Source organism: Tursiops truncatus, chromosome 8, assembly GCF_011762595.2.
Source record: "Tursiops truncatus isolate mTurTru1 chromosome 8, mTurTru1.mat.Y, whole genome shotgun sequence".
In the NCBI taxonomy this organism is placed as follows: domain Eukaryota; kingdom Metazoa; phylum Chordata; class Mammalia; order Artiodactyla; family Delphinidae; genus Tursiops; species Tursiops truncatus.
Genome location: NC_047041.1, coordinates 95,995,507 through 96,023,329, shown reverse-complemented (window position 1 = coordinate 96,023,329; position 27,823 = coordinate 95,995,507). Strand labels below are relative to the sequence as shown.

At 46.0% G+C, this 27,823-nt stretch overlaps 1 protein-coding gene across 1 annotated transcript in view; it reads right to left on the bottom strand.

Moving 5' to 3' along the window:
* The window catches only part of PTPRJ (protein tyrosine phosphatase receptor type J), a 171,218-nt gene that overhangs the window by 49,360 nt on the left and 94,035 nt on the right, over positions 1-27,823 (bottom strand). Inside the window, exons 2-5 of the mRNA XM_073808963.1 lie at positions 8,637-8,655; positions 7,246-7,479; positions 5,106-5,288; positions 146-373 (exon numbers count right to left, since the gene is read on the bottom strand). Of these exons, the coding sequence (XP_073665064.1) occupies positions 146-373; positions 5,106-5,288; positions 7,246-7,479; positions 8,637-8,655 (664 nt within the window). The remainder of the gene's footprint in view (positions 1-145; positions 374-5,105; positions 5,289-7,245; positions 7,480-8,636; positions 8,656-27,823) is intronic.

Here is a 27,823-nt window from a genome sequence, read left to right as displayed (position 1 = left end):
TGCTCTGTCCAAAACCTCTTCCAGAAAACTCTCTCCTGCAACAAAACTACTTATGAAGCAAGAGATAACTCGGAACCAGAATCACAGAAGACAAACGTTGTGCTAGAAAACTCTGGCTGAAGCCACTCTACAAAATTCAACATACTCGTTTTAAACTCTGTGGCGCGGGGCTGTCCTTCGGCACCATTCGCTGCTCGAGGATAAACAGTGGCCTTGTACTGTGTGTCAGACTTTAACCCAAAAAGCAGCACTTCCGTGGTGTCTTGGGGCAGAGAAGGGTCAGAGAACGGGGGTGCAGGTTCAAGTCCATATTTGTACCCAGGGGCAGTGGGGCTCCCGGGTGACTGCAGAAAGCGGTCTGTGTTGCTGGCATCTGTTTCAAACACAAAAGGCAAAGACATTACCTGCGACAGAAGTGCATCCCTGTCTTCCGTCAGCGCCGGTGCCCTCCCCACCGTAAGACGACACATCAGACAGTACCCACAGCTGGGACTCCACAAACACCTGTTCCCTTCCTCCCCCAGAGATACACATGCTCCTGAAAGGGCCCTGATTTGGGGGTTTGGTGAGGTTTTTTGCCTTTTCTTTTTTTTAATTGGGGTATAGTTGTTTTACAGTGTTGTGTTAGTTTCTGCTGTACTATAAAGTGAAACAGCTGTATGTATACATGCATCCCCTCCCTCGTGGGCCTCCCTCCCACCCCCCTCATCCCACCCATCTATGTCACCACAGAGCACGGAGCTGAGCTCCCTGCGCTATACAGCAGGTTCCCACTAGCTATCTGTTTTACACATGGTCGTGTATATATGTCAATCCCAATCTCCCAGTTCATCCCACCCCCTCTTCCCCTCCACCGTGTCCGCACGTTCGTTCTCTGTGAAAGGGTCCTGATTTGGGGCAGGTATTGCACTTTGCACTTTTAGCCCAGGTAGCACCGCAGATATCTGTGCTTCTCTCTCCAACTCAGCGATTTGCATCTCTTCCCAGCTTCCTTCAAGAAACCATCGTCTCCCACCCAACTCCAAACATGGATTTCCAGGACAACCTCATGCTTCACACTTGGCTAAGCAGAGCCCACTCAAGGAATTCTTTCCCTGGACCAGTCCCCTGCTGAGAGAGGGTGAAACAAGCAGAACCGCTGAACCAGGGGAAAGCTGGTAAAAAGAAAGAAGCAGGAAAGAGAGACAAGAGTCACCTCCTCTCCTCCTTCAAGGCCTTGCTGCCCCTGGTGGGGAAATACACACGAGCCAAGCAGTTGCTCTCTTAGTCTAAGCTATTTCAAGTCTGATTCTGTCACCTGTCATCAAGAATTCGGACACCTACTCTGTACATCTGTTTCCTTATGTGTAAAATGGGGATTGAGTACTTGTTCTCAATTCACAGGGTTACCCCTGAAAATTCTATGAAGTCTGCAAATGACTACTCCACTGTCAATGCAGAAGAACCTGCTAGATCTGCCTGATAAGCAGCCCTTTTCTCAATGGATGCGGTTAAGTTCCTCCGGCGGGCCCACTTGGGTTAACACATCTGTTGTCTATCCAACCGAAAGTCTGTTTGTTTGTTTGTTTGTTTTTGCGGTACGCAGGCCTCTCACTGTCGTGGCCTCTCCCGTTGCGGAGCACAGGCTCCGGACGCGCAGGCTCAGCGGCCATGGCTCACAGGCCCAGCCGCTCCGTGGCATGTGGGATCTTCCCGGACCGGGGCACGAACCCGCGTCCCCTGCATCGGCAGGCGGACTCTCAGCCACTGCGCCACCAGGGAAGCCCCCCAACCGAAAGTTTAAGAAGCTAAAGGGCCCAGCTACTTTCCTGGATGCCAGGCTCCAAAAAGTTTCAACACCCACTGTGCTGACCTGTAAAATAAGAACATTTTTCCCCTCCTTCCTCACACACTCGTGGAGGTCAAACTAAAATGTGCAGAAGACCTCTATAAATTCTAAACTCCGTACAAATTATAAGAACAATTTTTCTTAACTATAAGTTACTGAAAGTCAAAACCAGCAAGGCAGATCAGAAGCCCACTTCTGTAACTCACCTAAGCTATTTTCTGTAACCAGAGGGTCACTCTGTGACTTATTTGAAAGATACAGGGTGACGTTTTTTTGAACCCCTGGCTTCAGGTCTGAAATATTGAGTGCTAAGTTTTGAGTCGACTCCTGGCTTCCTTCAAGGAACATCCGGCAGGTGTCAGTGATGTTATCATTCTTCCAGGTAAGAGCAACGTGCGTCACACCCACGAAGACAACACGAAGACCAGAAACTGGATGAGGTTCTATTTTAAAAACACACAGTGGGCACTGATGGAATAAGATACTTGTAGTCACCTTTCATTAAGAATGACTGGGGACATTGATGTGTCAATGTGACCCACTCAAAATACTTCCATTATATCAGAGTCCAGTGCAGCTCCATCATTTCACAGCAGGGAGAAAACTTATCATTATGCAGAAAAAAAAGGAGAAAAGCATAAACCTTAAGGCCATAATTTTTTAGGAGCTGAACTGTTCTCCATGACAGTTAATTCCAACAGTGATCTGATACTCTTCTAAATTGCCCTTTTAAACAGCAGCATTTAGTATTTGTCTTAGATATCAGGAATAAGCATCAAAAAAAGTGATCATTTGCTACATCTAAAGGTCTCAATTCCAGATAATACAAATAATATTTCACAGTATCAAGACATTTCAACGAAGACCCTCTTCCCTGTATTCCAACCCCAAGGGAAATTTTCAGAACATTTCCAGTCTCTATTATCCCCCCTCCGTTCTTTCTATCACTTTATTTGACTGGTTGTGACATAACCAAACCATTTTGGCCAAGATGACATCCACTCCCTTCAATCTTGAGATAAGAACATGGACATTCAGAACAGCAGGGTGACTTGCTCAAGAATGCACACTACTTGTAGCATCAGGGAAACTAGAGCCCAGGGCTCCAGCTTTAAGCATATATTGATACAAGCACAGGCAGCACTGCAGACAGTTCCACAACCCTGCTTGAGGTGGCTGAACTCAAAGACACTGGCCTGGACGACTGCAAGGCACCATCCAGCTCTGAGGCGAGCTGGTCCATTCTGCAATTCTGTTCTTCACATCAAATGTTTCTGATGCAAAGATTTCTACATCGGGTCACACGTTTTTTGTAAAAAAGACACGTGCAGGGGCTTCCCTGGTGGCGCAGTGGTTGAGAGTCCGCCGGCCGATGCAGGGGACACGGGTTCGTGCCCCGGTCCGGGAAGATTCCACGTGCCGCGGAGCGGCTGGGCCCGTGAGCCATGGCCGCTGAGCCTGCGCGTCCGGAGCCTGTGCTCCGCAACGGGAGAGGCCACAGCAGTGAGAGGCCCGCGTACCGCAAAAAAAAAAAAAAAAAAAAGACACGCGCGACACAAATAAAGCAGCCATCTCAATGATCTGGGTAACTGTTATGAACACCATTGTACCACAGCGCTCTGGAATCAGGCTGCTGGGTTCCCACTACACGATGGCTCAATAACTCTGGGAGCTCAGAAGAAACTTAACTTCTCGGCATTACCATTTCTTCCACTGTAGCCCTCAGGGTTACTGTGAGGACACCCTGATGTATTAAGGACAGCTAAACACATGGTACGTGCTCAGTAAACAGGAGCTGATAAACACAGCCTTGACCTTGGGGGCTTTAAGGTGGAGTAAGGATCCTTGGTTCCTGGGCTGCGGGCTTCTGGCCACCTGTCCACCTCCCCTTTCCTATAGTCACCAATTCTGTATCACGTTGTCCCATCAGCATTTCTAAATTCTGTCTTCTTCTTCCTCCGTAATTCTCTTCTATCTCCTCTCTGCCCTCTCCTTCTTTTCCTCTCTCTCTCACAATACAGCAAATCTTTACTGTGGGTTTCTGTTTTCTCTAAAACTGTGCTGAGAACCTCCAGGAGGTTTTTGAAGGTACCTGTGACACTGCATCCCTGTAGCTCCTCTCTCTTCAGTTCTTTTTACTTACTGGGCATCTGGGCAAGATTTTATTTAAGGAAATAGTTTCCAGGCTTAAAAAAAAAAAATGTTGAAAACCACTGGTTTAGCGTTGGCCTGCTCTGTGTGCAGAAGGCGCTGTGCCAGGCGGTCACTTCACACCATGGGCTCAGGAGGTCAGCTTTCCACAGCCTTCACCAGCCAATGAGAGCACACCCGACACAGGGTGTGATCAGAAAACCAACACAGGACCTCTTTTTTAAATTGTGTATTCTTCTCAGCTTAAAAAGAGCGTCTCATCTGTTTTTTATATTTTTGGTTCTTTTCAGCTTAAAAAAAAAAAGCTAAATTTGCAGCTGTAACAGGTGGCTCAGGGTACTGACATCTAAACTAAAGAAAAATCTAAGCTTAATAAGAGTCCCCGGACTCTTATTTCATTTGAAGCACATACTCCTCTATAAAGTATATCAAACTTTCATGCCCAACAGAAGCTCCCAGGAATATAAGTATAGCATCAACTTCCCTGGGGAGATTAAAAGAAGCCTAGTAATTACCAACACCATCAAGACACATTTCTTTTTCTTTTTTTTTTCAATCAATTAATTAATTAATGGCTGTGTTGGGTCTTCGTTGCTGTGGGCAAACTTTCTTTAGTTGCAGCAAGCGGGGGCTACTCTTCGTTGCGGTGTGCGAGCTTCAGTAGTTGTGGCTCGCGGGCTCTAGAGCGCAGGCTCAGCAGTTGTGGCACACGGGCTTAGTTGCTCCGCGGCATGTGGGAACTTCCCAGACCAGGGCTGAAACCCGTGTCCCCTGCCTTCGCAGGCAGATTCTTAACCACCGCGCCACCAGGGAAGCCCAAGACACATTTCTAACAGGTCTCCGTTCCCAAGTCCTAGCAGAAAAGTAAGTATTAATCAATAATAATGAAAACAATTTTAAACCAAACAGTTGGAAGTAGCTAAAATATCCCAAAACACACAGGACCTTAATACTGAGTGATCCTGTCACCTGAACTCCCGGGCTGGAAACAATACAGAATCTTTTCTCGTCTTCCACAGTTAATGAAAATCAATCTCTTTCCAGCAGGCAACTTGAATGGGCAAGGCTCTAGGATACAGGACAAGAAGGATGGTTCATGATCATTCCTGGGAGCTACTCGTCTTACCTAATGTGGTATCTCCTGAAGTCCCATCGCTTCCTGGACTTGAGTATGTGCTGTTACCACCTGTTTGATTTGCAAGACTCATCTGCCCATTTTCCATCGTACTCGTTACTCCAGCTGTGTCGTTTTTCCAGGTTAGGGTCACACTGGTTGGACTGATGGTAACGGCTTCTGTAGGACTGGGTTCTATTTTAATATTGTTTCCCAAAAAAAGGAAAGAAAAAAATTATATTTCGAAAAGAAATGTAAGAGTAGGGACTGCTCTGTATGTCTACTTTCCAGAAGTGAATTTTGCAACCGTAGAATTTCATTTCTCTTTATTTGCCTCCTGGACTTCCCTCGAACAAAATACATTTAGATTCCCATATATACATGTATGCATGTGTGTTAGTGAAACAGAAGGCTGTAAAACAAAGATAAAAATAACAGAGGGTGGCCTTGTTGGCCATGACTTGAACATGGAGCTAAATCTGTACAGAAGCTGACATAAAAGAGACCTGTGACGCAAAATAAGTCTATCTCCTGATTCTCAGAAAACACTGCTTCTGGAGAGACATATACAGCGCAGAAGCATATGATAACTTTTTTTCCAGACCCAGATATTAGGAGGAAGCTCCACAGTTCTCTGGCCTAAAGATGGCATAGGACAGAATGGCATAAAGAGAAAAGAGCTGGTCTTGGAATCCAGACCTGGATGTAAGGCACTGCTCTGCCCCTTAGCTGTGTGACCTGGAATTAGTCCCTTAAAACATCGCAGTCTCAGGTTCCTCTGCTGACAGCTCTTAAACACAAAGGATTATTATTAAGGCACCCTGAAATCGTAAACAAAGTCATTGGACTTGGACATTCACAAATCAGGGCTCAGAGTCCAATCCCGCTGGCCACTAGCATGTGATTGTACTCGAAGTCATCTCACTGCTCTGAACCTCACTTCATCATCTGTCAAATTATAGATGTACAGGATCTTAACACAATGGAAGCCATGATGGTGATTAACAGTAACTAAAACTTCAAATGGATGCATCCTAATTACAGTCTAGATGGAGGAGTAACGACTAGAAACAGAAGTGACCCTTATTGCATAGGCAATAAGGCCCTTCTCAAGGACCCAGGGCCTCATCCCAGAAGAATAAAGGTGGTACAGGTAACACCACTCCAGCATGCATGTGGCCTTCAAATGACAGCATGGAGAGTGTGCCTGACCTGGAACCTGGGAGATGCAAACATTAACCCAATCAAAGAAGAAGGGCAGGAGAGGAAACAAGAGAAAAGAAAAGGGACCAGGCACAGAAGAATCTGGTGGCCCACAATTCAATAAACTTCATGCCAGAAAGCCCCTCAGACTTGAACCTCCTCTTTATAAAGTAACCGGTTCACAGCGTCAGAGTAGCACTTTGGCAGGTCATCATTGTGGTACCATTTGCAATCAGCAGTGATGATGGTGGTGAGGATAATGATAAAACAATAGGCACAGTCACAGCGTGAGGGCAGCAAGAAGAAGCAGCAGTCCTCTTCTGGGTGCTGGCTGGGTCCCAGGCACTGCGCCAGGCGCTGTGCACACATTTTCTCATTTATGCTTCACAATAACTTCCTGAAGAAGGCTATGGCGCCATTTTAAAGAAAGAGAAATACGTCAAGAACGAAATTTTGTTGATTCATACAGGGATTCTCTTTCTACAGGGAAAGATTTTTAAAAAGCAGGGGTTTTTTGTTTGTTTGTTTGTTTTTGCGCCGTACCACACGGCTTGCAGGACCTTAGTTCCCCAACCAGGGATTGAACCTGCACCCTCAGCAGTGAAAGCGTGGAGTCCTAACCACTGGACCACCAGGGAATTCCCTAGAAAAGGAAGTTCTTAACTTTCAATAGTTCAGCAAAGTACATCTTAAAATATCTTTTAAAACTATGTGTGTGTGTATATGTATGTATTTTTGGTAATAAAGAGGAAGAAACTGAGGTCTAAGAGGACCAAGGACTAGCCCCAGGTCATACAGTGAAACACTGACAGACCCAGGAAGCGAACCTGGGACCCTGATTCTCGGTCTGCGCTTTTAACCACTACGCCATCGCAGTACTGCTCAAACGTGAAGACACTGACATTCTCTAAAACCCACAATCCATCCCCAAAAGAAAAGCCTCACTCACGTATCTGCACTTCTTGGCAGCAGGTACTGGAGCCATTTGAAAAGGTGAAAAGATAGTGCATCCCAGGAACCAGCCCTGAAAATGAAGTCTTCCCATCACTGTCTGCTCGGAGAAACTGCTGACTCTGGCCACTCAAATCCGTTACGTTTATCACTGAAAAGTTTCCTGCTGCCTTGATAGATGATTGAATCTCACTGGCTGTAGATGTGAATTCAAGCAGATCGCAGCGGGAGCCTAGAACACAGGAAAGAAGAAGGAAACACAAGCTAATAAAATGGCATCTCCCACCGTACACCAGCCATACAACAGACTTTTTTATTATAATTTTTAAAACGCATCATAGTTCCCTCATCTCCCTTTCCCCACTTTACAGTATCACCTCTACACACAGATGTTTTCTTCTCTTGCACCAGTGATTCAAGCCTGCACAAGGAACCTTCCAGTTTACTTACCAAACTGATTAACAAGGAAGAAAAAGCAATTGTAGACCTCTTTCTATTGTTTGCACAGGCTTTGCATAATGACTGTTATTAACTGAGCTTTTCTTTATTAGACGGTTTCAGCAAGGTCTGCCCCCTTTGTATGGCACTGTGAGAGCATTCTAATTATTTTATCTCTATGGTTCACAGACTTTGAGGTTTTACCAACCAGGAAAAAAAAAAATAGTCCTCGAATTTTGAGGACAGACAAAAGCTACCAGTTTTTATTTTTTCAAAAACGTACATTAAAAAGTTACCATATACTCTTACTTTTATTTCTTATAGAAATAAATAATTTTATTTCTTAAAGAAGCGAATTATGATCCAAAAAATTGGTAAGGACATAATCCCAGAATAAACAGTGATTTCAACTGAGTATATTTAGTTTCATAAAAGACTTATTATACTGTCCCTATTTTTCTCATTTTACTATAGACCTGGGAGGACCTCAGTGGACCAGCAACTGGGATTCAGCCCTCCACGTGGAAGCAAAGTATCCAGGAGGCTACGTCTGGTTTTCCAAAGGTTATGCAAAGCCTGTACACCATTTTAAAAATCATGTGGTAATGTAGCAACACAAGAAAATAATTATGGGATAACAGTACATGAAATAAATATAAATGATACTGCATTATGAAAACTAAGTGGGTTTTTTTTGCTCACCTACAGATGTAGGCTAGAAAAAAAAATCATAGAAAAATTATTTTTTTATTTGTCAGGATTGCACAAATAAAAAACTTTTTCTTTCACTTGCTGTTTTCACCCTCACCCCACTTCTAAAGAAAAACTGGAAACTAAGCAAGTTTTAGCAAATCAGCATTTTCTGTGATTTTCACGTTGCTGTTAATGTTGCTGTGTCCATCGGGGGGCAGTAGCGAACAACATAAGAGTGGAATGGGAAGTGGTACTTACAGTCACCTGTACACACGATCTGTAACAGAAAAAGAAAACGGAAGTCAGTAGATTCATTCAGCCACGGCAAATGCAAATCAGAAATAAAGCAGTTGGGAATTTAATAACTGGGGCGGGGTGTTAAATACATTAGGCAAAGGCCTGTTGGCCAGGGTTAGGGTGTAGGGCCACTGAATAGGGGAATTCAGTGTAACCGCGGGTCAACTACGAACAATGGAGACCAGACAACTGTTGGCAGTGTTTTTTCCCAGTGAAACTCCCCAGGTCAGCACTCCTTCCTGTCGCTACGTTGTGCACTGAGGCAGACGAACATCGAAACAAGAGTTGAGATTCTCTGGGTCAGAAAGAAAGGAAAGCAGGACCATCACCCCATCACCCCTTCCTCAGAGCCACTTCAGGTCGAGAAACGGAGGGTATAAAGCCAGATGCGTGACAGAAGAAATCCACCGGGTTTGAGATTTTCATTGTGCAAAAATTCATCTTCTATCAGTAGGTGGCAGTCATCTTCTTTTTTTAATCACATGGCAATCAGCTTTGAGAAGAATAAATGTTTGAAACAGAGGGACCTTAAAGATTGTCTAGTTGACCGTATCTCAATCTGCCATCTTTAGGTCCCTGGGGATCCTCAAAGATATTTATCACGAGCCATACATTATTTCCCCACACTTTAAAAACCTAAAATATTTCAAGATTGCTCATTCTGTTGTTTAGTTAACACACCTTTTTGGATATTTCAAAGTATGGTCCTCATAAAGTAGAAAATAATCAAAAGGGACTCCAGTGGAAAAAAGCGTCCTCCAACCTCCCATCACACTTAGAATAAAATGCAACCTCTTAACTACAGCCTGTGTGGCCTCTCTGATCTCATAGCCTCTCACACCCTTTACAATGTTCTTGAAGCTGATTCTCCCTTGAACCCTTTACGTATTGATTCCCTTCTCCAAAAACACTCTGCCCCCAGACCTTCCCAGACTGTGGCCTCAGATGCCACCTCTTCACGGAGTCCGTGTCCAACCAACCAATGGAAATTAGCCCCACTCACTGTCCACCACATCACTGGTGAGTTTTCTCCCGGCATTCACCTCAGTTACTGTCAGTCTCCTTCAACTGAAATGTACACTCCACGAGAACAGAAACCGCGTCTCTGTCCGTGCCTAGACTATCACACACAGTAGGCACTCAATAAATGCCACGGAAGCAAAGAATGAGCCTCTCATTTTGGAGAGGAGGCAACCCCTAAGGCCCAGAGAAGGGAAAAACTTGTCCAAGGTCCCACAGCAAGGCTAAGGCCAAGGCCAGTCAGGTCCCAGGAGCCTGATTTACCCAGGCCAGTATTCCTTCCGCTTATCCTGAAAATTTGCATTTATCAAATGGAGAAGATAAGAACAACATTAGTTTTCATCTCATGAGATAGGTGGACAGAAGGGGGGTGGGGGGGGAGGGGTCTGGCCTCTGTCCTGTCTCCCAGTGACCCAGGCACTAGTACTCAAAGGAATCCAGTACTCTTCCTCTCCTCACTCCCTGCAAGCCGGGGGGGACGGGAAGCCCTGTTGATATACTTGCCTACTCAACCCCTCTCTCAAACTTTCCATTCCCACCACTGCACTGTACCCTCAAGTCCTCCTCATCTCAGGCCTAAACTTTTCCAGCTCATCTTCCTCCCTCCAGGCCCTGCCCCTCAATCTATGCTATGCATCAATCCACGTCATCCAGGATGGACCACAAGAGAGGGAGAAAAAGGAGGAGTCAGTTGCTAGTTAAGCAGCACAGGGCAGCAAACTTTTTTTTTGCCCATTCGTTGGAAAACATTCAACTACATAACCTCATGACCCTAGGATGGCATGTCCTGGCCCTTTGCAATGTTATTATCTCTCTGCCTGGGCATCTATATGTTGTGTCCTCACCTGGAATCCATTCAATCATCCAACCATCCAACCAAATGTTGCCTAAGACAGGAAAGATCTGGGTCCTGTCCTCAAACTGTTTACAGGAAAGTAAGGGAAATAAGACATGTCCGTAAAAAAGGACTTCAAGGCAGAAAGTACTGACAACTCATTAACAAGCGATTCCCGCACACCTGCATGTGTCAAGCGCTGTGCTAAAGCCCGAGAGCTAAAGCAGACAGGCTCCGAGTCCCAGGAGGCCGTGGCAGAGGGAGAGAGGAGGACAGATGGAGGATGCCCTCGGGTAGGTGCCACTCACTGAGGGCACACATGAAGGTGAAGAGTGTCTGTGCGTCCCCATCTGTGCCCTTTACAGTCCTAGACTCAGCAAACATTGAGTGGCTGATAGTCACTCCACAGGACAACGTGTCAAAGGACTCTGAGTTCTACAGGTGAAAGTTCGAGAATCACGGTCATGGCAAAAAGTCACGTTTCCAAAGATTAAAGTCATATGCCCGGAGCACTGACTCTGCCAGGCACCGTCCCAAGTGCTTTCAGATATTAACTCACTTAATCCTCCAAACATTACTAAAAGGCAGGCACAGGTCCCTCCTGGGCTGGTGAGCTATAGCACCTGGATCTGAACCCAGGCAGTCTGACTCCAGAGTCTGTGTCCTAAACCACTAGCTACACTACCTTCCAGGGTAAAGCAACTGGCGAGAAATGTACCAGGACTTAGGGAAGGTTTAAAAATTAATTTCAAGCGATATTATCAGTGTGCTTCTTTGACAAATCCAGGTACAGTTTCTCCTGGCAACCCTCCCAAAGAAGGCCCTATGTGCCAGGCGTACACACCAGCTGGTATCTTTTCAAGGTTCATCATGAAATCGTAGCCAGAGGGATAACACACTACATCACATGGCTTCATGTCTTTTTGGCCTCACTCCCCCTTCTGTTCCCTCATCTTGACCTCACTAGGCCTTGACTTCCCAAATAAAGCATTAGCAGTTTAATCCTTGCCTTAGGACCCAGGGGACCTAAAGGATGCAGACTAAAACGAAGGACAAGAGCACCTAAGAGAAGTCTGCAAGGGGTCTCTTGGGGAAGAGCTTCCTCACTAATAAAAAGGAATCAGACGGAAGGAAACACCATCCTGCTTCGCTGGACTTCAGCAGATCTACCCATGATGCCTGGAGCTGCTGCAGCCACTATGTGACAAGGAGGGAAGAACTCACCCACCTGCTGAGGATGGCTGATGAGGGGAATGAGAGAAAACACCTGGATCCCTGCACTGCCAAGTCAAGCAATTTTAGACTCTTTCTACCTCCAGACTTCTTGCCTGGGGAGATGTAATACCCCTTATTATTTAATTACTCTTGTTTGGGTTGTCTAAGATTTGCAACCAAAAGAACACTACAGCAACCACAAAGCAAGGTGACTCATTTTCACATTTTTATAGATTAAAAAAAAAGTGAAAGGTCAGTGATCTGTCATCAAGGGTTACAGAGCTGGTCAGTGAGAGGTAAAGCCAGGAGGCAAGTCCTGGTCTGCCAGGCCCCCAAACTCTTCCAGTGACCACAGGAAAAAAAAAAAAAAGACCCTTGCAAACAACACCCTACAAGTTAACTGGCATGGAGGATGCCTCATAAGTACTTTTTAAAAGAATACAATCAACAGAAAGCTCATCTTCCTGAAGTTAGCTCAGAGCCTAGTTGGGCCTGGGGGTGAAATGGGAGAAAATTTCCACAGATTCATACACTGAGCATCAGAGTTAACTAACTGCAGAAAAGGGAAGTTGGGGACAACTTTTCAGCAGTGACAGCTAAACATGGTGATGAGAATTATCTCAGCTTCTTCCCCTTCTAAGAGGACCCCAAAAGGCACTGGTAGTTGTTAGTCGAGAAGGATTCCACAAAAATCGTCCTTCCTCCAAGTGCCTTCCCTCAACTGGTCCCTCACCCAGAACTCCAAATCCAGGTAGGGAAAGAAGCAAGCATTCCGCAGGTTCCAACCCATTTAACCCTCACAACTCTGTGAAACAAGAACGATCATCCCCATTTTACAGATGAGGATGCTGAGGTCAGAGTAGACCTCAGGTCACAGAGCTAAGAAATTTCCCAACTGGTTATTATGAACTTGTCCCAGGCACAGGAGGGAGAAGTACTTCAGGGTGGAGAAAAACCAGCACTTTCCACTCTCTACTTCCCTCTAGGCAGAAATTAAACCAGATAAAGTATGCAGAGCCAGGCCCAAGAGCTAGGGGCACATCTAGCTCCCAGCCTTCTCCCTCTTGGTTTCAACAGACCCAGCAATCAGAGGTTATGAATGAGCTCACCCTGTCTAGGCCTCAGGGGACACCAAAAGCCACAGCCCCTGTGCCCAAACTGCAACAGGGGACAGTGATTGCATAAAAGATGGTGGAGGTCAACTGAAGCACTATTCGCAATGGCTAAAAGGTGGAAACAACCTAACAGCAGATTAACAGAATGTGGTATATACATACAATGGAATATTATTCAGCCATAAGAAGGAGTGAAACTCTGATACATGCTACAGTGTAGATGGACCACAAAACCATTATGCTCAATGAAAGAAGCAGACACAGAAGCACACATATTGTCGTCCCATGTATATGAAATGTCCAGAATAAGGAAATCTATAGAAACAGAAGGCAGACTAGTGGTTGCCAGGGGCTAGGAAGAGGGGGAAGGGAGAGTGATTGTTAATGGGTACTGGATTTTCTTTGGGGTGATGAAAATGTTCTGAAACTAGAGAGAGGTGGTGGTTACACAACATTGTGAATGTACTAAATGCTACTGAACTGTACACTTTAAAATGGTTAATTTTATGTTATGTGAATTCCACTTCAATTTTTTTAAAAAAAATGATAGTAAGTAGGTGACTGTTTATTATCAAGCTCCGCCATTGGGAGGGAGGAGGGAAAGGAAGCTTCCGGAAGGAAGAGGTTGGGGTGGGAGGGTAGGGAGGAGAAGAGGAAGGTAATATATAGAGAGGTTTTGAAAGGTGGATTTGACAGCCGAAGAAGGGGGAATGAACCCCCACCCCGAACTGGACATTAGAAAACATGGGGTGGGCAGAACAGCCTTACCAGAAGCACTGTGGGGACCTCCATTTCCGAATGCATTCTGAGGATAAAAAGGAAGGAACTCAAGTTTACTAAGCACCTACTGTGTGCCAGGCACTGAGCTGGGCTTTCTACAGACCTTGTCTGAGCACAGACTCATGGGATCTTGGGCTCTGGGACTAGACCACCTGGGGGAAACCATTCAGTGCCACCATTTACTTGCTGTGTGACTTTGGGCAGGTAGCTTAACCTCTCTGTCCCTCGGTGTCTACATCTATAAACAATCATACCTGCTTTGTTACAGTGAATATGAAATTAAATGATCTATTTAAGCTATTACGACCATCATCACCTTTGAATCTTCACAGCAACTCTGCAAGGTATTTTTATCTCTATTTTACAGACGACAACACCAAAGCTCAGATCCTACTGATAAAACCAATGGGCAATCTGAAACTCATACTTTACAAGTGTATAAATAGTTGAACAATAACTCAGTTACAGAGGTGGGCACTGAGGCACAGACAGTAAGTGGCTTACCCAAGGACATAGAGCCAGCGAGGAAGCACCAGAAACAGAATCCAGGTCTTGACCTCTATCTTGACCTCAACCATTCTAGCCAAGATTCCCCAAAGCCTTCTCTCCTGGGATGCAAACCCAGATGGAGTACTCATAGCTTACCCATCTTCTCACTACCACCCTGCGAAGTCACCCACACAGGTGGCCCAAGGCTTCTGCAGGCCCCATAACTGGGCAAAAGGAGCAAACACTGAGAAGAGAGATTAAGCTCACTGTCTTAGGAGGAAGACATGCCAACATACGAAAAAAGAATATAATACTGTCTTCAGTTCTGCCAAGGACTTCCCGTTACCTAGATACCCCAGGCACAGCAGACAATGGTCCACCCATTGGTCGACCAGATGGCCAGGCATTAACTATGCCCAAGATCACCCAACACTGCACAGCAGTCTTCTTCTTTTCTAAGGAGCAGAGACCCTCACTGTCAAGACTTCCAGCCTTGTTTATCACTCCCCTCCCCCAGGGATGTGTTTCTGTTTCACAACCTCCTTTGGTTATGCTGATGAGCCAAGGCTCTCCCTCCCCCTCTTTGGGAACCACCCCCATTCCTGAGACCGTGGCTCCAGTCACAAGAATCTTCCTCCAGGCCCAGAGAAGAGAAAACTGCTAACACTGCCCTCAATGCCATCCCAACTCGGCCAAAGCTACAGTCGTTACCTCAGTGGTCCACTTTGAACACTACTCCTAGATGCGCACCAAAACAGACTTGTACATATTCTCTTCCCAAGTACCTCTGTGACTGCCCCGTTACACGTGTTTCCCAGTCCATAAACTCTGGAATAACCTGACTCCTCCCTTCCTTCGCCCTTGGTGGGTACACTCAGTGGCCATGTCCTAAAGATGCTTCGCTGTACAATGCACTTGGACTTCCCACTTCTGTCGTGTGGCCACCCTAAAGCAAGACCTCATAACCCTCAGCCCTAACTAACAGAAAACAGCCTCGTTGTTGGGCTGATACAGACAGACCATTTCCATTTTTATATCTTGAAGCTCTTAATACACACACCAAAAAGAAGTAAGGGGACTTCCCAGGCGGTCCAGTGGTTAGGACTCCGTGCTTCCACTGCAGGGGGCCCGGGTTCGATCCCTGGTGAGGGAACTAAGATCCCACAAGCTGCATGGCGTGGCCGGAAAAAAAAATTTTTTTTTTAATTACTAGCACGTGATAATTCAAAAAAAAAAAAAGATTTTTTTTAAATTAAGAAGAGCCAGAAGAGGGTTATATCTGCTGCAGTATATCTTTGTCTCAGTCCTGTCAAAGTACTGCTGCAACTCTACCTAAAATTCCTCATTTGAATATAAAAGGCCAAAAGCTAAGTTGACGCCCTTTGTGAAGAGCAGGCCCTATTCCTTCGTCCACATACCTGGTTGCCTCTCTTCTAGTCTCTCCCTTCAATGCACAGTGGAAAATTAAATAGAACTGCTAGATTACTCTTTCTAAAACGTGCTAGTATTCGTCAGGATCCTGGCAGGAACAGATGACACACTCTACCACTGTAACTGAGGAGAATTTTTAAAGGGTCTGTTTACAAGGGTGTGGGTGGGGCTAAGGGAAATGGGCAAGAGCTGGGCAAGAACCCTAGAGGCAGGAGCAGTGGGACAGGACAAGGGAACAGGCTGAGTGGCTGCCTCCCCCATCTCCACGGGGGGCTTCCTGCTGCTGGACTGGCCCAGTGGGAAGCTGCAGGTCAAGGGCACCTGCTGGTGTAGACCGCAGAGGGCAGCTTCCTCCCAGTGGGCAGAGCAGGGTGGAGGTGGGGGGCAGGGGTCTGCAGGGGCACATGGAAGAGCCACAGCACAGAGCTCATGTCACATCACTGCAGAGCCTGTGAATCCGGTAGGCACGGCCCAACAGGGTAATCAAGAGGGTTAGGTTCCACTTCCCCTGATGCTTGAGAGCTCAGGGACTTGGATCTCACCAAGCCATCCATTTCATCAAGTATAAAATGGCGGAAGGATATATGCAATACAGACCCCGCGTCTGAGTTTTCTTGGGGCTCTAACAAAACAAGGTTCCTATGTTCCCAGCCTCACAGCCTTCCTCCTGCCTCACTGAACCTCTTAAGTGGCCACCCGTCAGCTCACCTGATGACCTTCTGCAACCACTCCAGCCCCAGGAGCTCACCAGGCTCTGAAGCCCTTTCAGTCCAAGCCACTTGTGCCATCTCCTGCGGTCCTGCACTGCGCCAGGCCCTGGGCTGGATGCCAAAGATGCCAGGGCACATAAGGTGGTTCTGACACCGAGAGCCAGGGGCGAGAGCGGTACCAAAGACAATGACAGCGCAGTGCAGAGATGGAGGCAGGAGCCAGCCAGCTGGAGAAGCAGGGGGTGCCAAGCACCCCGTGAGTTTGGGGGACAGAGAGGGAGGGGCACGGGTGGTTTGAGAGTGATCCTGTGTGGGTACTTAATGCTAATGGAGTCTACTTGTAATAATATTGATTGAGCCCTTAACTATGGGCCAATCACTGCACTACAGGTGTTCTATTCATCAACTCCTTTAGGCCTTACGACAAGGACCCGCGAGGCAGGAACTGTGTTGATCCCTATTTTACAGATGAAGAAACTAATAAGCCTTGGAAAAGTTAAATTCCTGACCCAGAATCCTACAGCTAGGAAGTCTACGCTTCCAGCCCAGGTCTGCCTGACTGAAGCTCTTGACTTAAACCTCTCCCAGGAGCGCTAAGCTGGCTCGGATGCTGGACAAACTTCAGCTGAGACCACGGAACCCAAAGGCACTTCCGGAGCTGCCCGTCACAAACCCCTGCCTGACATGGGCCCTGGGGACAGGTTCCATCCACCCATTAAAACTGACCGAATTAGGGAGGCTTCTGCACTATTCTCAAAGGAAGCGGAGTTTGAGGATTTCAGCACAGAGCCTGGATCTCAGCAAGTGACAAAGCTTAAGGTTTTCTATTATACACGTTTGGTTTTTAGGGTTGGGTAATAAGCGACTGAATAACACAATGGGTAACAATAGATTCTTTATCCTTCCAAAACCAAGCCCACACACCATATGACAATAGTTATTTTTACCCACTGACATAATTAAACAAAACGTGAACCGCTTCAAGAGATTTTTAAAATCAAAGAGCATTTTATGAGATTCGGTGCATGCCCAAATTTCAATTCTGAAAGGCCATCATTCTTCCTTCCATTTATCTCCTATGTGAAAATTACCCAACAGCTCCCTTTAAAACTGGTATAAAAAGGTAAATCATTGATCACGAAAACGGTAGAAAGGCTGGGCGCTCCCTCTGAACCCAGAAGCCAGGCACTAAACATCTTTATGGGGAACTTTCCAGAAGACAGGTGAGGCGTTGTGGGGCAGCCTGAATGCCTGGTATCCATTTCCACCCTAGAGTCCACAGGCAGGGAATAGGCAGACCAATAGGCAGCATGGCAAGCAGTACCTACAGCATGAGACATTGGGCCAAGCAAGGTGAGAATGGGCTGGCTGACTCTGCCTCATTTGCAGAGTCATATATGCTATGACTCTCTGAACTTGACACTGTCATCAAAAGGGACTGCGGAGAAGGGTCAGCATAATCCCTAATTTTGTGCCCCCCAAAAAGCCAGGTGAGGCTTTGACAGAAGGAATGAGCAACAATTACCCTAAAAAGACCAGGTGGCTCATCTCTTGGCTCTTGGGGCAGTTGAAGGCATGATGAACATTTCCCTTTCAAATGCACAGAGGAAAAAGTAACCAGAGGGACTATTTTGGTGAGGCTATGTGAACTTTGAGATGCAGAGTTGAGGATGACCTTGGAAATCCCAGGCCAGAAGTTTCCATGGGTATTTTTAGCAGCAGAACTATTTTTTTCAAAAAGAGTCTTAAAGAACTATATGCATAGAGTTCCACATATCATATATATCTACGTAGGTATGTCTATGTGCATATATGTATACTTGAATAAAAGCAATCTTTTCATTATACATTTAAAGTTCAAGTTACCTTGTTCTTATTTTCAATAATAATAGATGCATAAGCAAGTTAAGACACTGGTGTTCTCCAATGTATTAAAACTTGGTGTAACACATATTTGGGCAAGTGTTTTCATTACAATTGCACACAGCCAAATTGGAAGGGGTTGGAGAGGGGGGTGTGTTTTCTATGAAACTCACAGGAAACACTTAAGAAACCCCCAAGGCACCTCAAGGAACACAGTTTGTGAAATAGTGATCGACCTCCCCTTTGACTTCATGGAGGAAGAAAGTCAGTCCCAGAGTGGTTCAGCAACTCAACCCAGATCACCCAGCCCTGAGACTAAAGCACCAATGCATGGGCTCCCCAGCAGGACTCACCTCCCATCTCGTGAGAGAATCAGAGTCGGCAGAACCCAGGCCCCTCTCTGAACCTTTTCTCCACATCATACAATAAATCTGAAGGTCCTAAACTGAAGCTCCACTGTCCAAATCTAGCCCACTGACATGTTTTATTTATTCCACAGTGTTGTTGTTTTTTTAATACACCTCCATTAGAACACTGTCCTATTTTCCCCATTGTATTTTTTCCAACTTTATTGAGATATAACTGACAAATAAAGAGTATATATATTTATAGTATAAAACATGATGCTTTGCCACAGTGTTTCTTAAAATCTTAAGCAAATATTTTTAAATTAGGAGACAGCATCTTGTAAATCCTCATTTTCAGCTTCCCAGAAAAAAGCAGGGGGCTTCCCTGGTGGCGCGCTGGTTGAGAGTCCGCCTGCCGATGCAGGGGACACGGGTTCGTGCCAAATCCGGGAAGATCCCACGGGCCGCGGAGCGGCTGGGCCCGTGAGCCATGGCCGCTGAGCCTGCGCGTCCGGAGCCTGTGCTCCGCAACGGGAGAGGCCACAACAGTGAGAGGCCTCAAAAAAAAAAAAAAAAGAAAAAAGAAAAAAGCAGAAGAAGAAGAAGAGGAGGAAGGAGGGGGAGGAGGAGGGAGGAGGGGAGTGGAAGAGGAGGGGAGGGGAGGGGGAGGGGAGGGGAGGGGAGGGGAGGGGAGGGGGAGGGGAGGGGGGGAGGGGAGGGGGGGGAGGGGAGGGGAGGGGAGGTGGGGGGGAGGGGAGGGGAGGTGGGGGGAGGTGGGGGGGAGGGGAGGGGAGGTGGGGGAGGGGAGGTGGGGGGAGGGGAGGGGAGGTGGGGGAGGGGAGGTGGGGGGAGGGGAGGGGAGGTGGGGGGAGGGGAGGGGAGGGGAGGGGAGGGGGGAGGGGAGGCGGGGGGGAGGGGGAGGACCTGGAGACATTTAAGCAACGAGTTGGATCTGAGCATCAGCTCCCCCTTTCCACGGGTAAGTGCTTAGAGTTTACCACTACTCCCTAGTATTGTCACCTCAACACAGAGGAAAAATGGCAGTTGCCAAGCAACATGGCACCCACACTGTTCATTTTCTCTATCAAACATGAGCATATAAAAGATCGAGAGGCACTGTGACTTCATTATTTGGCCTATTCCATTTATTTATGTTCCCAACACACCCTGACACCATTTGAGTTTCTGACCATTGACTTAAGTGCAGTTTGCAAAATTTGTGGGTTGCAATTATTAACGAATGTTTACTTTCTAAGCTGCTCTCTTAGGAAGAGACCTCCCGCCAACGTCAGATGTGAATACTGTACACAATGTGAATATAAAGTGGACCATTTTGCCTGTCCCTGAATTCTCCGCTCATCCCCTGACCTGCTCCCCCATGCTACCACCCCCAAAAAGGAGCAAAACCAGGGTAGAGAGCTCTGATCTTTCAGTTGATTGTGAAAGTCAAGATTTTCACTTCCGACTCTTGAATCTGAATAAAACCACTCCATAAATCCCACCAAGTCCCTCCTGCACCGCCCATCCACCTTAGAGTACGGATAAAAACAGCTAAGAGCCACCATTTACCAAGTGCCTTCTATGTTCAGGGCCAGCTGGTCACAGAATCCTCCCCTTCCCCACCCCACCCCCAGCTGCGTGCATCCACAGCCCATGCCTTCCCAGCTCCCCAGTCCCCCACCCCTCTCCCCCTTCCTCCCGGAGGAGGACTGAACATCAGGACTCGAGGTGCCAGCTTTGCGAGCTCTGCCTTCAACTGACCACAAAAGCTAAAGGATCTCTCATTAGCTATGAACGCCTGCCAAAAGGTCAATGGTAGATACTATCTCTGAGGCCACAAGGGCCAGCAGTGATTGCAGCAGAAGCTCTCCACGCCCGCTGAGAAATCATCCTGGAGTAACCTTATGTTCTTCCAAGGTTTGAAGACAGAGGTTCCCACAAGCGAAACCACCACCCCACTGATGCCCACTGCACTGAGGAAGACAGGAGGACAGAGAACGGGCTGGGGTAGAAAATGGGCAGGGCCTCAGCTCTGGATCTGCATCCTAGTACTGCCACTAATTAGCAAGGAGTCTGGAGGCCAGTGACCTCACTTCTTGAGCTCTTTCACCTGTAAGTTATCATCTACTCTGTAGGCCTGATGCGGGGATTAAGTGGCACATAGTAGGTGCTCTATAAACAGCAGCGAACATCAGTTGTCGGGTGGGAGGGCACAGGGGTGAAGACACTCTGGAGTCCAGCCCTACCAGCTGCACTCACCTGAGCCAGCTTCTCAGCCCCTTTCAGCAGCTACAATAACTACCTACCTGGGCAAGGGTGGGGCAAAAGAGGGCTAAGTACGGAACCTGAGAGAGGGGTACCTGGGGTTCATCTGTGTGCGTTTGATAACTCTCATAACTTAAAAAATAAATGGTTTAAACAGGATTTACCTCACAGGATTCCCGTGACAAGTCTTAAATGACACAATCCATGCGAAGCACTTAACATACAGGGGGTGCACAATAAATATTAGCTAGTATTACCGTTATCACCGCTAGCAAGAGCTGGGACAGGAGGGTTCAAGAGGTGAAGCATGGGGAGGGGTGAGCTGTCACAACAAAGACTAAGAAAAAGCAGAACCAGGAGGTGTTTCTGCTAACACAGAAGCAAGAACAGCAGAGAAAGGCAAGACAGCATCTTGGATTCTGCTGCATGTTAAGAGGAACTTGGGCTGAAATTCTCGGACTGGCTGCATTCTCGTCTCTTGTGACCCATCACGGCCAGAGCTGCACTGAGGCCATCCTGCATCCACCAGAGGAGAAAGATGCTCTCAGCAAACCCACCATCAACCCCACTCCCCTCACTGCCAGCAAGATGAGAGCTCAGGACCCAGGCCTGGCTCCTCCCCACATGCCAGGACAGTCTCAGGGTGGCCTCAACAACCAGTGGTAGTAGTAACAGGTCAGTTCTTATACAGATTTTTCCGCCTACAATATTCTCTTTCGATTAAAAAGTGCATCACCGGGACATCCAGACAACTGTTCTCCAATCAGCTTTTAACAATAACCTAAATACAACCACCACCAAAAAAAGAAAAAAAAATTTTTTTTTCAAGGCAAGGTCATACCATCGTCCTCTCTAAGAAACAGACCTTGGATACAGCGGCACCTGGGTAAATCACCCAGGGCAGGTCCTATTAAGCCAGTGATGTCACAAAGTAAACACTTTTATTTGATATCCTAGCAATGAAAAGAGAATGCAGAATCATAAAATTATCAGCAGAGCCTGTCCACGATGGGTGAGGACAGCAATGCAAGGCAATAGGCGATTTTCAACATCTCCTAAAGCCTAATGAATGCCCTAAATGAGAGGTTGGCAAACTATTTCTGTAAAAGGCCAGACAGTATATATTTTAGGTTTTGCAGGTCTTACAGCTCTGCTGTTGTAATTTGAAATCAGCCACAGACAATGAGTACACTAACGACTATAGCTGTGTTCCAATAAAACTTTATTTATGAGCATTAAATTTGTATTTCATATAATTTTTGCGTGTCATAAAACATTATTCTTCTCCTGATTTTTTTGCTTTTGAACCACTTAAAAATGTAAGAAACCAGTCTTGGCTCATAAGCCACCCCAAAACAAGTGGCTGGATTTGGCCCAGGGGACCGTAGTTTGCCTAATGCTGCCCTAAATCACATATTTACCCTGGACGGGCCACAGGCACAGGCCTACAGCAAGTCAGAGCATGAGCCTGTGGTCTGGGTCTGGTTCTGTGTCCTGGTTCTGACAATTACTAGCTTGAGTACGAAGCTGAAGTTTAATCTTCTCCTCTGACAACAGAGATTACAACAGTCCCCTCCTAAACACTTATGATAATTAAATGAAATAATGTCTGGCACAAGGCAAATGTTCAAGAGAGGACAATTCTATCATTATTGCCATTGTTTCTTTGCTTTTGGCTAGAATTCAATCAACTCAGTTTAAGAACACAGGATCTCTCAATGCTGGTCTGAAATTCCAATTGGCCGATAAGACATGGGAAGAAACAAAATTTTCTTAATGAATCCAGGGTATTTGAGAGATAAAATACCTTGCAATATGGGTCCATTGGTGACAGAGGATGGTGCCTGGTGGTCAAAAGACACTGGCTATAGAACTGCTCAGAGCAGCCCCTCTCGTACCCTGTACATTTGCAAGCCTGATTCTGTCCTTTGGGACTTAGCATAAGCCAATTTATCTTTCCACATATTTACCTTATCTATAAACTTTCTCTTAAGGTAAGGGGAGTCACACACTTACATCTGCTCGTGCCCAGCACATGGCCTTCCCTATGACATGCTCATTCAGCACTGGCTGATTGGTGGATTTTAATTGGATCTCCAGGGCCTGGAACAGAGCTGGCCGGGCTGTTAGTTAGTGGGTACATGCGTGTGAACTTCAGGGCCTCAAAAGCAAGCCACTGGGATATAGATGATCAGTCACAATGTAAGATAAAATCTTTACTTAGAGTTGAGGAAGCAGAGGCCCAGAGAGGTAAAGGGACTTGCCCAAAGTTCCTGGGTCTGAAACTCATTCGTTCACCCACTGATCACTAATTGCATTCTCTATGCCAGGCCCCATGATCATTCTAGGGACACAGAGATGAACGTCCCCTAGTCTCAAGTTGCTTAGAGACTAGCAAGGGAGACAAAGAAATAAACAACTGGTTTTGGGTTTTTTTGTTTTTCTTCCTCCCTTTAGGTGGAACCGTCTAATTTGGTGAGGATTTCAACATTTTACATTCTACCACTTTACGTCTTCTGAACTTTTCAACACACAAACATTTTTTTTTTTTTTTACAATGTAACTGATGCCTTCTGTAAAGGAAAGAATGAGTCACAAAAGCAGAATTCACACTTCATGTACATTTTCCCACGTATCGACATACCTCAAATCCCCTGAATCATCTGTGCTGTCATCCCCTACTTTGACTTGTGCTGGTCCTACAACCTAGAAGACAAGAGCTGTCTCACTCCCTCCTTTGCCCAACTCATTCCTGCTCCTTCTTGTACCAGGTTGCCAAACTCCGTTCCCCAGCATAGCTGGTGCTTTCCTCTGTGGGATGCTCAGCACCTTGCGTCTCCTCTTACTGTTATTGTAACTCTTTGGCTGGAAACGCCTTGACATTGGGGACTCAAACTCACACCTAGCACAGTGCCCGAGCTGGCTGACCACTGGACATTTGGATGGTAAGAAGTTTAGCAGCTGACAGATAAACAACAAGGATCTACTGTATAGCACAGGGAACTATATTCAGTATCCTGTAATAATGTACAATGGAAAAGAATCTGAAAAAGAATATAGATATGTATAACTGAATCACTTTGCTGTACACCCAAAACTAACACAACATTGTAAATCAACTATACTTCAATTTAAAAAAAAAAAACCCGGCTTCCCTGGTGGCACAGTGGTTGAGAGTCTGCCTGCTAATGCAGGGAACACGGGTTCGAGCCCTGGTCTGGGAGGATCCCACATGCCGTGGAGCAACTAGGCCCGTGTGCCACAACTACTGAGCCTGCGCATCTGGAGCCTGTGCTCCGCAACAAGAGAGGCTGCGATACTGACAGGCCCGCGCACCACGATGAAGAGTGGCCCCCGCTCACCGCAACTAGAGAAAGCCCTCGCACAGAAACGAAGATCCAACACAGCAAAAATTAATTAATTAATTTTAAAAAAAGAAACATAGTAGCTGAAAGGATGACAGTGGGGAGAGGGTCTAGGCATGAAAATTAGATTTGATTTGGACAGCAGAAAAGAACAGAAGAGAGCGTTCAAGCCAAGAATAGTGTGAGGAAGAAATACAATGGCAAGAAAACACATGGAAGTGATTCTCACACTGTGGTATCAGGACCATCCGGGGAACTCAGTGAAAATACAGAGGGCCCAGTTCCGTCCTCCTTCAACCAGCCCGGGCCTCTGTGTTCTTTATCAGCTCTCTAGGTGACTCCTTTGAGAACCACTGGCTTAAGGTATTTTAAAGGGACAGTGAGAAGAGATGATGTAGCCCAGAGAGTCCCCTCTGGTCTGAAGTAGCCACAGTCCCTAAGCTCCCAGGAAAACCCTGAAAAACTCACTCCAGGGTGGGAGTTGGCTCAGTTTGAGGAAAATTCAATCCAGAACAAACTGCAGACATCTTCTAATGGTCTTTAAGCAAGAAAGCAGTCAGGTCTTCTGGAATCCAGGCTGAGTTTGCCCCGTAGGTTCTAGCTGGGCTAAAACCAGACTACACTTGGTGGAGAAGGCGGATCAAAGGGACAGTTGTTCTCAGATGCACTGCAAGCTTCTGGTAGCTTCCTCCAGTTCTCCCTTTAACGAATTCAGCAATCCCAACACATCGTAGAGGGCAATCCCATCAGCCTATGTAGGAATTTGGACTAAGAGTGATTTTCCTCACTGACCAAGAACTTGAACTGTTTTCATACCAAGGTCAGGAAGACCCATGCTCTGTCACTCAGCACTCAGTAAGTCCTTTTCCTGCCTCTGTTCACACAACACATCACTGGTCACATTCGCGGATCCCTTGCTTTTCCTTGTGTGCTTTCAGGAAACAAGATTCAACGCTTAAGAGACGTGATGGGGCTTCCCTGGTGGCGCAGTGGTTGAGAGTCCGCCTGCCGATGCAGGGGACACGGGTTCGTGCCCCGGTCCGGGAAGATCCCACATGCCACGGAGCAGCTAGGCCCATGAGCCATGGCCGCTGAGCCTGCGCGTCCGGAGCCTGTGCTCCGCAACGGGAGAGGCCACAACAGTGAGAGGCCCGCGTACCACAAAAAGACAAAACAAACAAAAAAAAGAGACGTGATGGATGTAAACATATTCCGTAAACCGCAATGAGCTGTGCCGGGTTCCAGCCAGACCTAAAGTGAATGAGTCAGCCTCTTACAGAAGGGCAAGAATGGTTGTGGAAGCCATAGGCAGGTTCAAATCCCCACCCCACTACCTACTAGGTGTACGATACTGGGTGAGGCACCAATTCTCTTGAAGTTCTAGTGTCCACATATTCAGGTGGGAAATAATGTTGCCTGACTCCCACAGTTGTGGCAAGCAGGAACTGCCATAAGGTCTTGGACAAAATAGATGCGTAATAAATGTTAGCTGGTTACCTCCCTGAGGTACACTCATCTTCAGAAGTAGAAATATTTAGCTTTAAACAAAAGATACACAACACACACGCACACATACGCACACTGGTATTTTACCCAGTGGAAGATAATTATTAACTGTTCGCGATAATTACCACATTGTACAAATAAATTGCATTATATAAAGAGTCACTCTCTCCAAAAGTTTGCATTAACAAAGAAAAAGCCAAAATTCTCAAAGTCTCATAAGTCTAGTCCATCTTTCTTTGCCATCTAATAAAACACTTTTTATTTCCTTTCATGGGCTTAAACTTCACTAAAAGGCAAATTGTCTGAAGGCATGCCTCTGAGACAACAGGACTCTGTGTGTGCTCAAATAATCCCCTGTTCCAGTTGACTGTTTTCTATTTTTCTGAATAGACACTGTACAGAATCAGGAATCAGAAACGGTCCTGTGATCTCCCTAATTGCTTCCACAGACAAGTCCAAAATGGGTAAATTTTTTCAAAGACACAACTGACTCAAGCCCCAAATGCTCCTCTAGGAGCCCTCAGCCTTCTCTCCCACAATGGCCTGGACAACCCCCCCACGCCCCACCAGCCCTCACCCCAGGGCTCAGCAAGAACTCAAACGGCAGAAAGGGCTCCCCCTCCAGTCAAGACCCATCTCGGCCCAGGAAAGGCCAGCACTGAGAAGAGGAAGGCCATTTGGAAGGCGAAGACAACGTGCTCTCAGGCATCCGTCCTCTTGCTACCCTGAAGTTATTAACCCCAAGTCTGACCCAGAATCTATCACTTGGGGAGCTGTTGCGCTACCAAGAACTTCTACACCCCCAAAATCATCCTCAGTAGCCACACACAGACTTAAGATCCACGCATCCATCGCAGTAGACGCTGAAAGCCAGCCCACGTGACCTCAGATTTGACAAATCCCAATGGAGATCAGTGTCTCAGTCTTCCTGGTATTTTACTGGGGTTCCCCAGATTCTTTATATAAGATATTTAAGGGAACAGCCGGGTCCTGTTCATCAAAAAGTTGAAATAATGCCATTTTCAGTAACAGGGATGGACCTAGAGATGATCATACTAACTGAAGTAAGTCAGACGAAGACAAATATCATATGATATTGCTTATATGTGGAATCTAGAAAAATGATACAGATGAACTTTTTTATAAAACTGAAATAGACTCATAGGCATAGAAAACAAACTTATGGTTACCAAAGGGGAAAGGGGTGGGGGTGAGGGATAAATTAGGAGTTTGGGATTAAAATATACACACTACTGTACATAAAATAGATAACCAACAAGGACCTACTGTATAGCACAGGGAACTATATTCAATATCTTGTAATAACCTATAAGGGAAAAGAATCTAAAAAAGAATAGATAGCTAGGTCTAACTGAATCAATTTGCTGTATACCTGAAACTAACACAACATTGTAAATCAACTATATTTCAATTAAAAAAAAATTTTAAGTCAAAAACATGGTAATTATGTGATGGGACTAAGTATTAGCTAATGCTATGGTTGGAATCATTTTGTATCAAATTAACATGTTGTACAGTTTAAACCTGTACACTGTTAAAGTATCAATTATATTTCAATAAAGCTGGGAAGAAAGAAGGAAAAAAAACACGCTGGGCCAACAAGCCCAAGCAGAGGTTAAAGTCTTATCAGTAATGAGTTAAAAGATCCAAATTCCCAACAGGTTTGACGTCAGAAAGACAACACTTGTCTGTCAACTTCTGTCAAAGTTATTAAGTAAATTTAATACGCCAGGAATATCTTATTATGATACTTGGCAAGCTTGATAAAATGACTTTATTGCCATTTTTTTTAATGAAGATAATAAGAAACTCCAGGAAGGGCTTTTTGGCAAGATCTTTTGGGGGCATTTATTTGGGATCTAAGCGGGAATATTCCACTCTTACGTGTTTTAACAAATGAAATATCAGGAAAACAATTTTACTTGGTCCTCGCTATTCAAAGAAAAATTTCCCTGCCTGTATTGTGGCTTCTGACATCCTGCCAAGTTTCAGACACTGAAATATGAATGGATTAAAAATGATTAAGACAGAGTAAATGCTATTAACAGCTCTTCTATTGCATGCATCTATCTTACTCAGGAGCCAATGACCCACCAGGGAAAAAGAAGGGCTGAGAGGGAACTGAGCTCATTCAACACCTGCTCACTTGGGATGGCAAGGTCAGCAGTTAATGCTGGGCTCTCTCC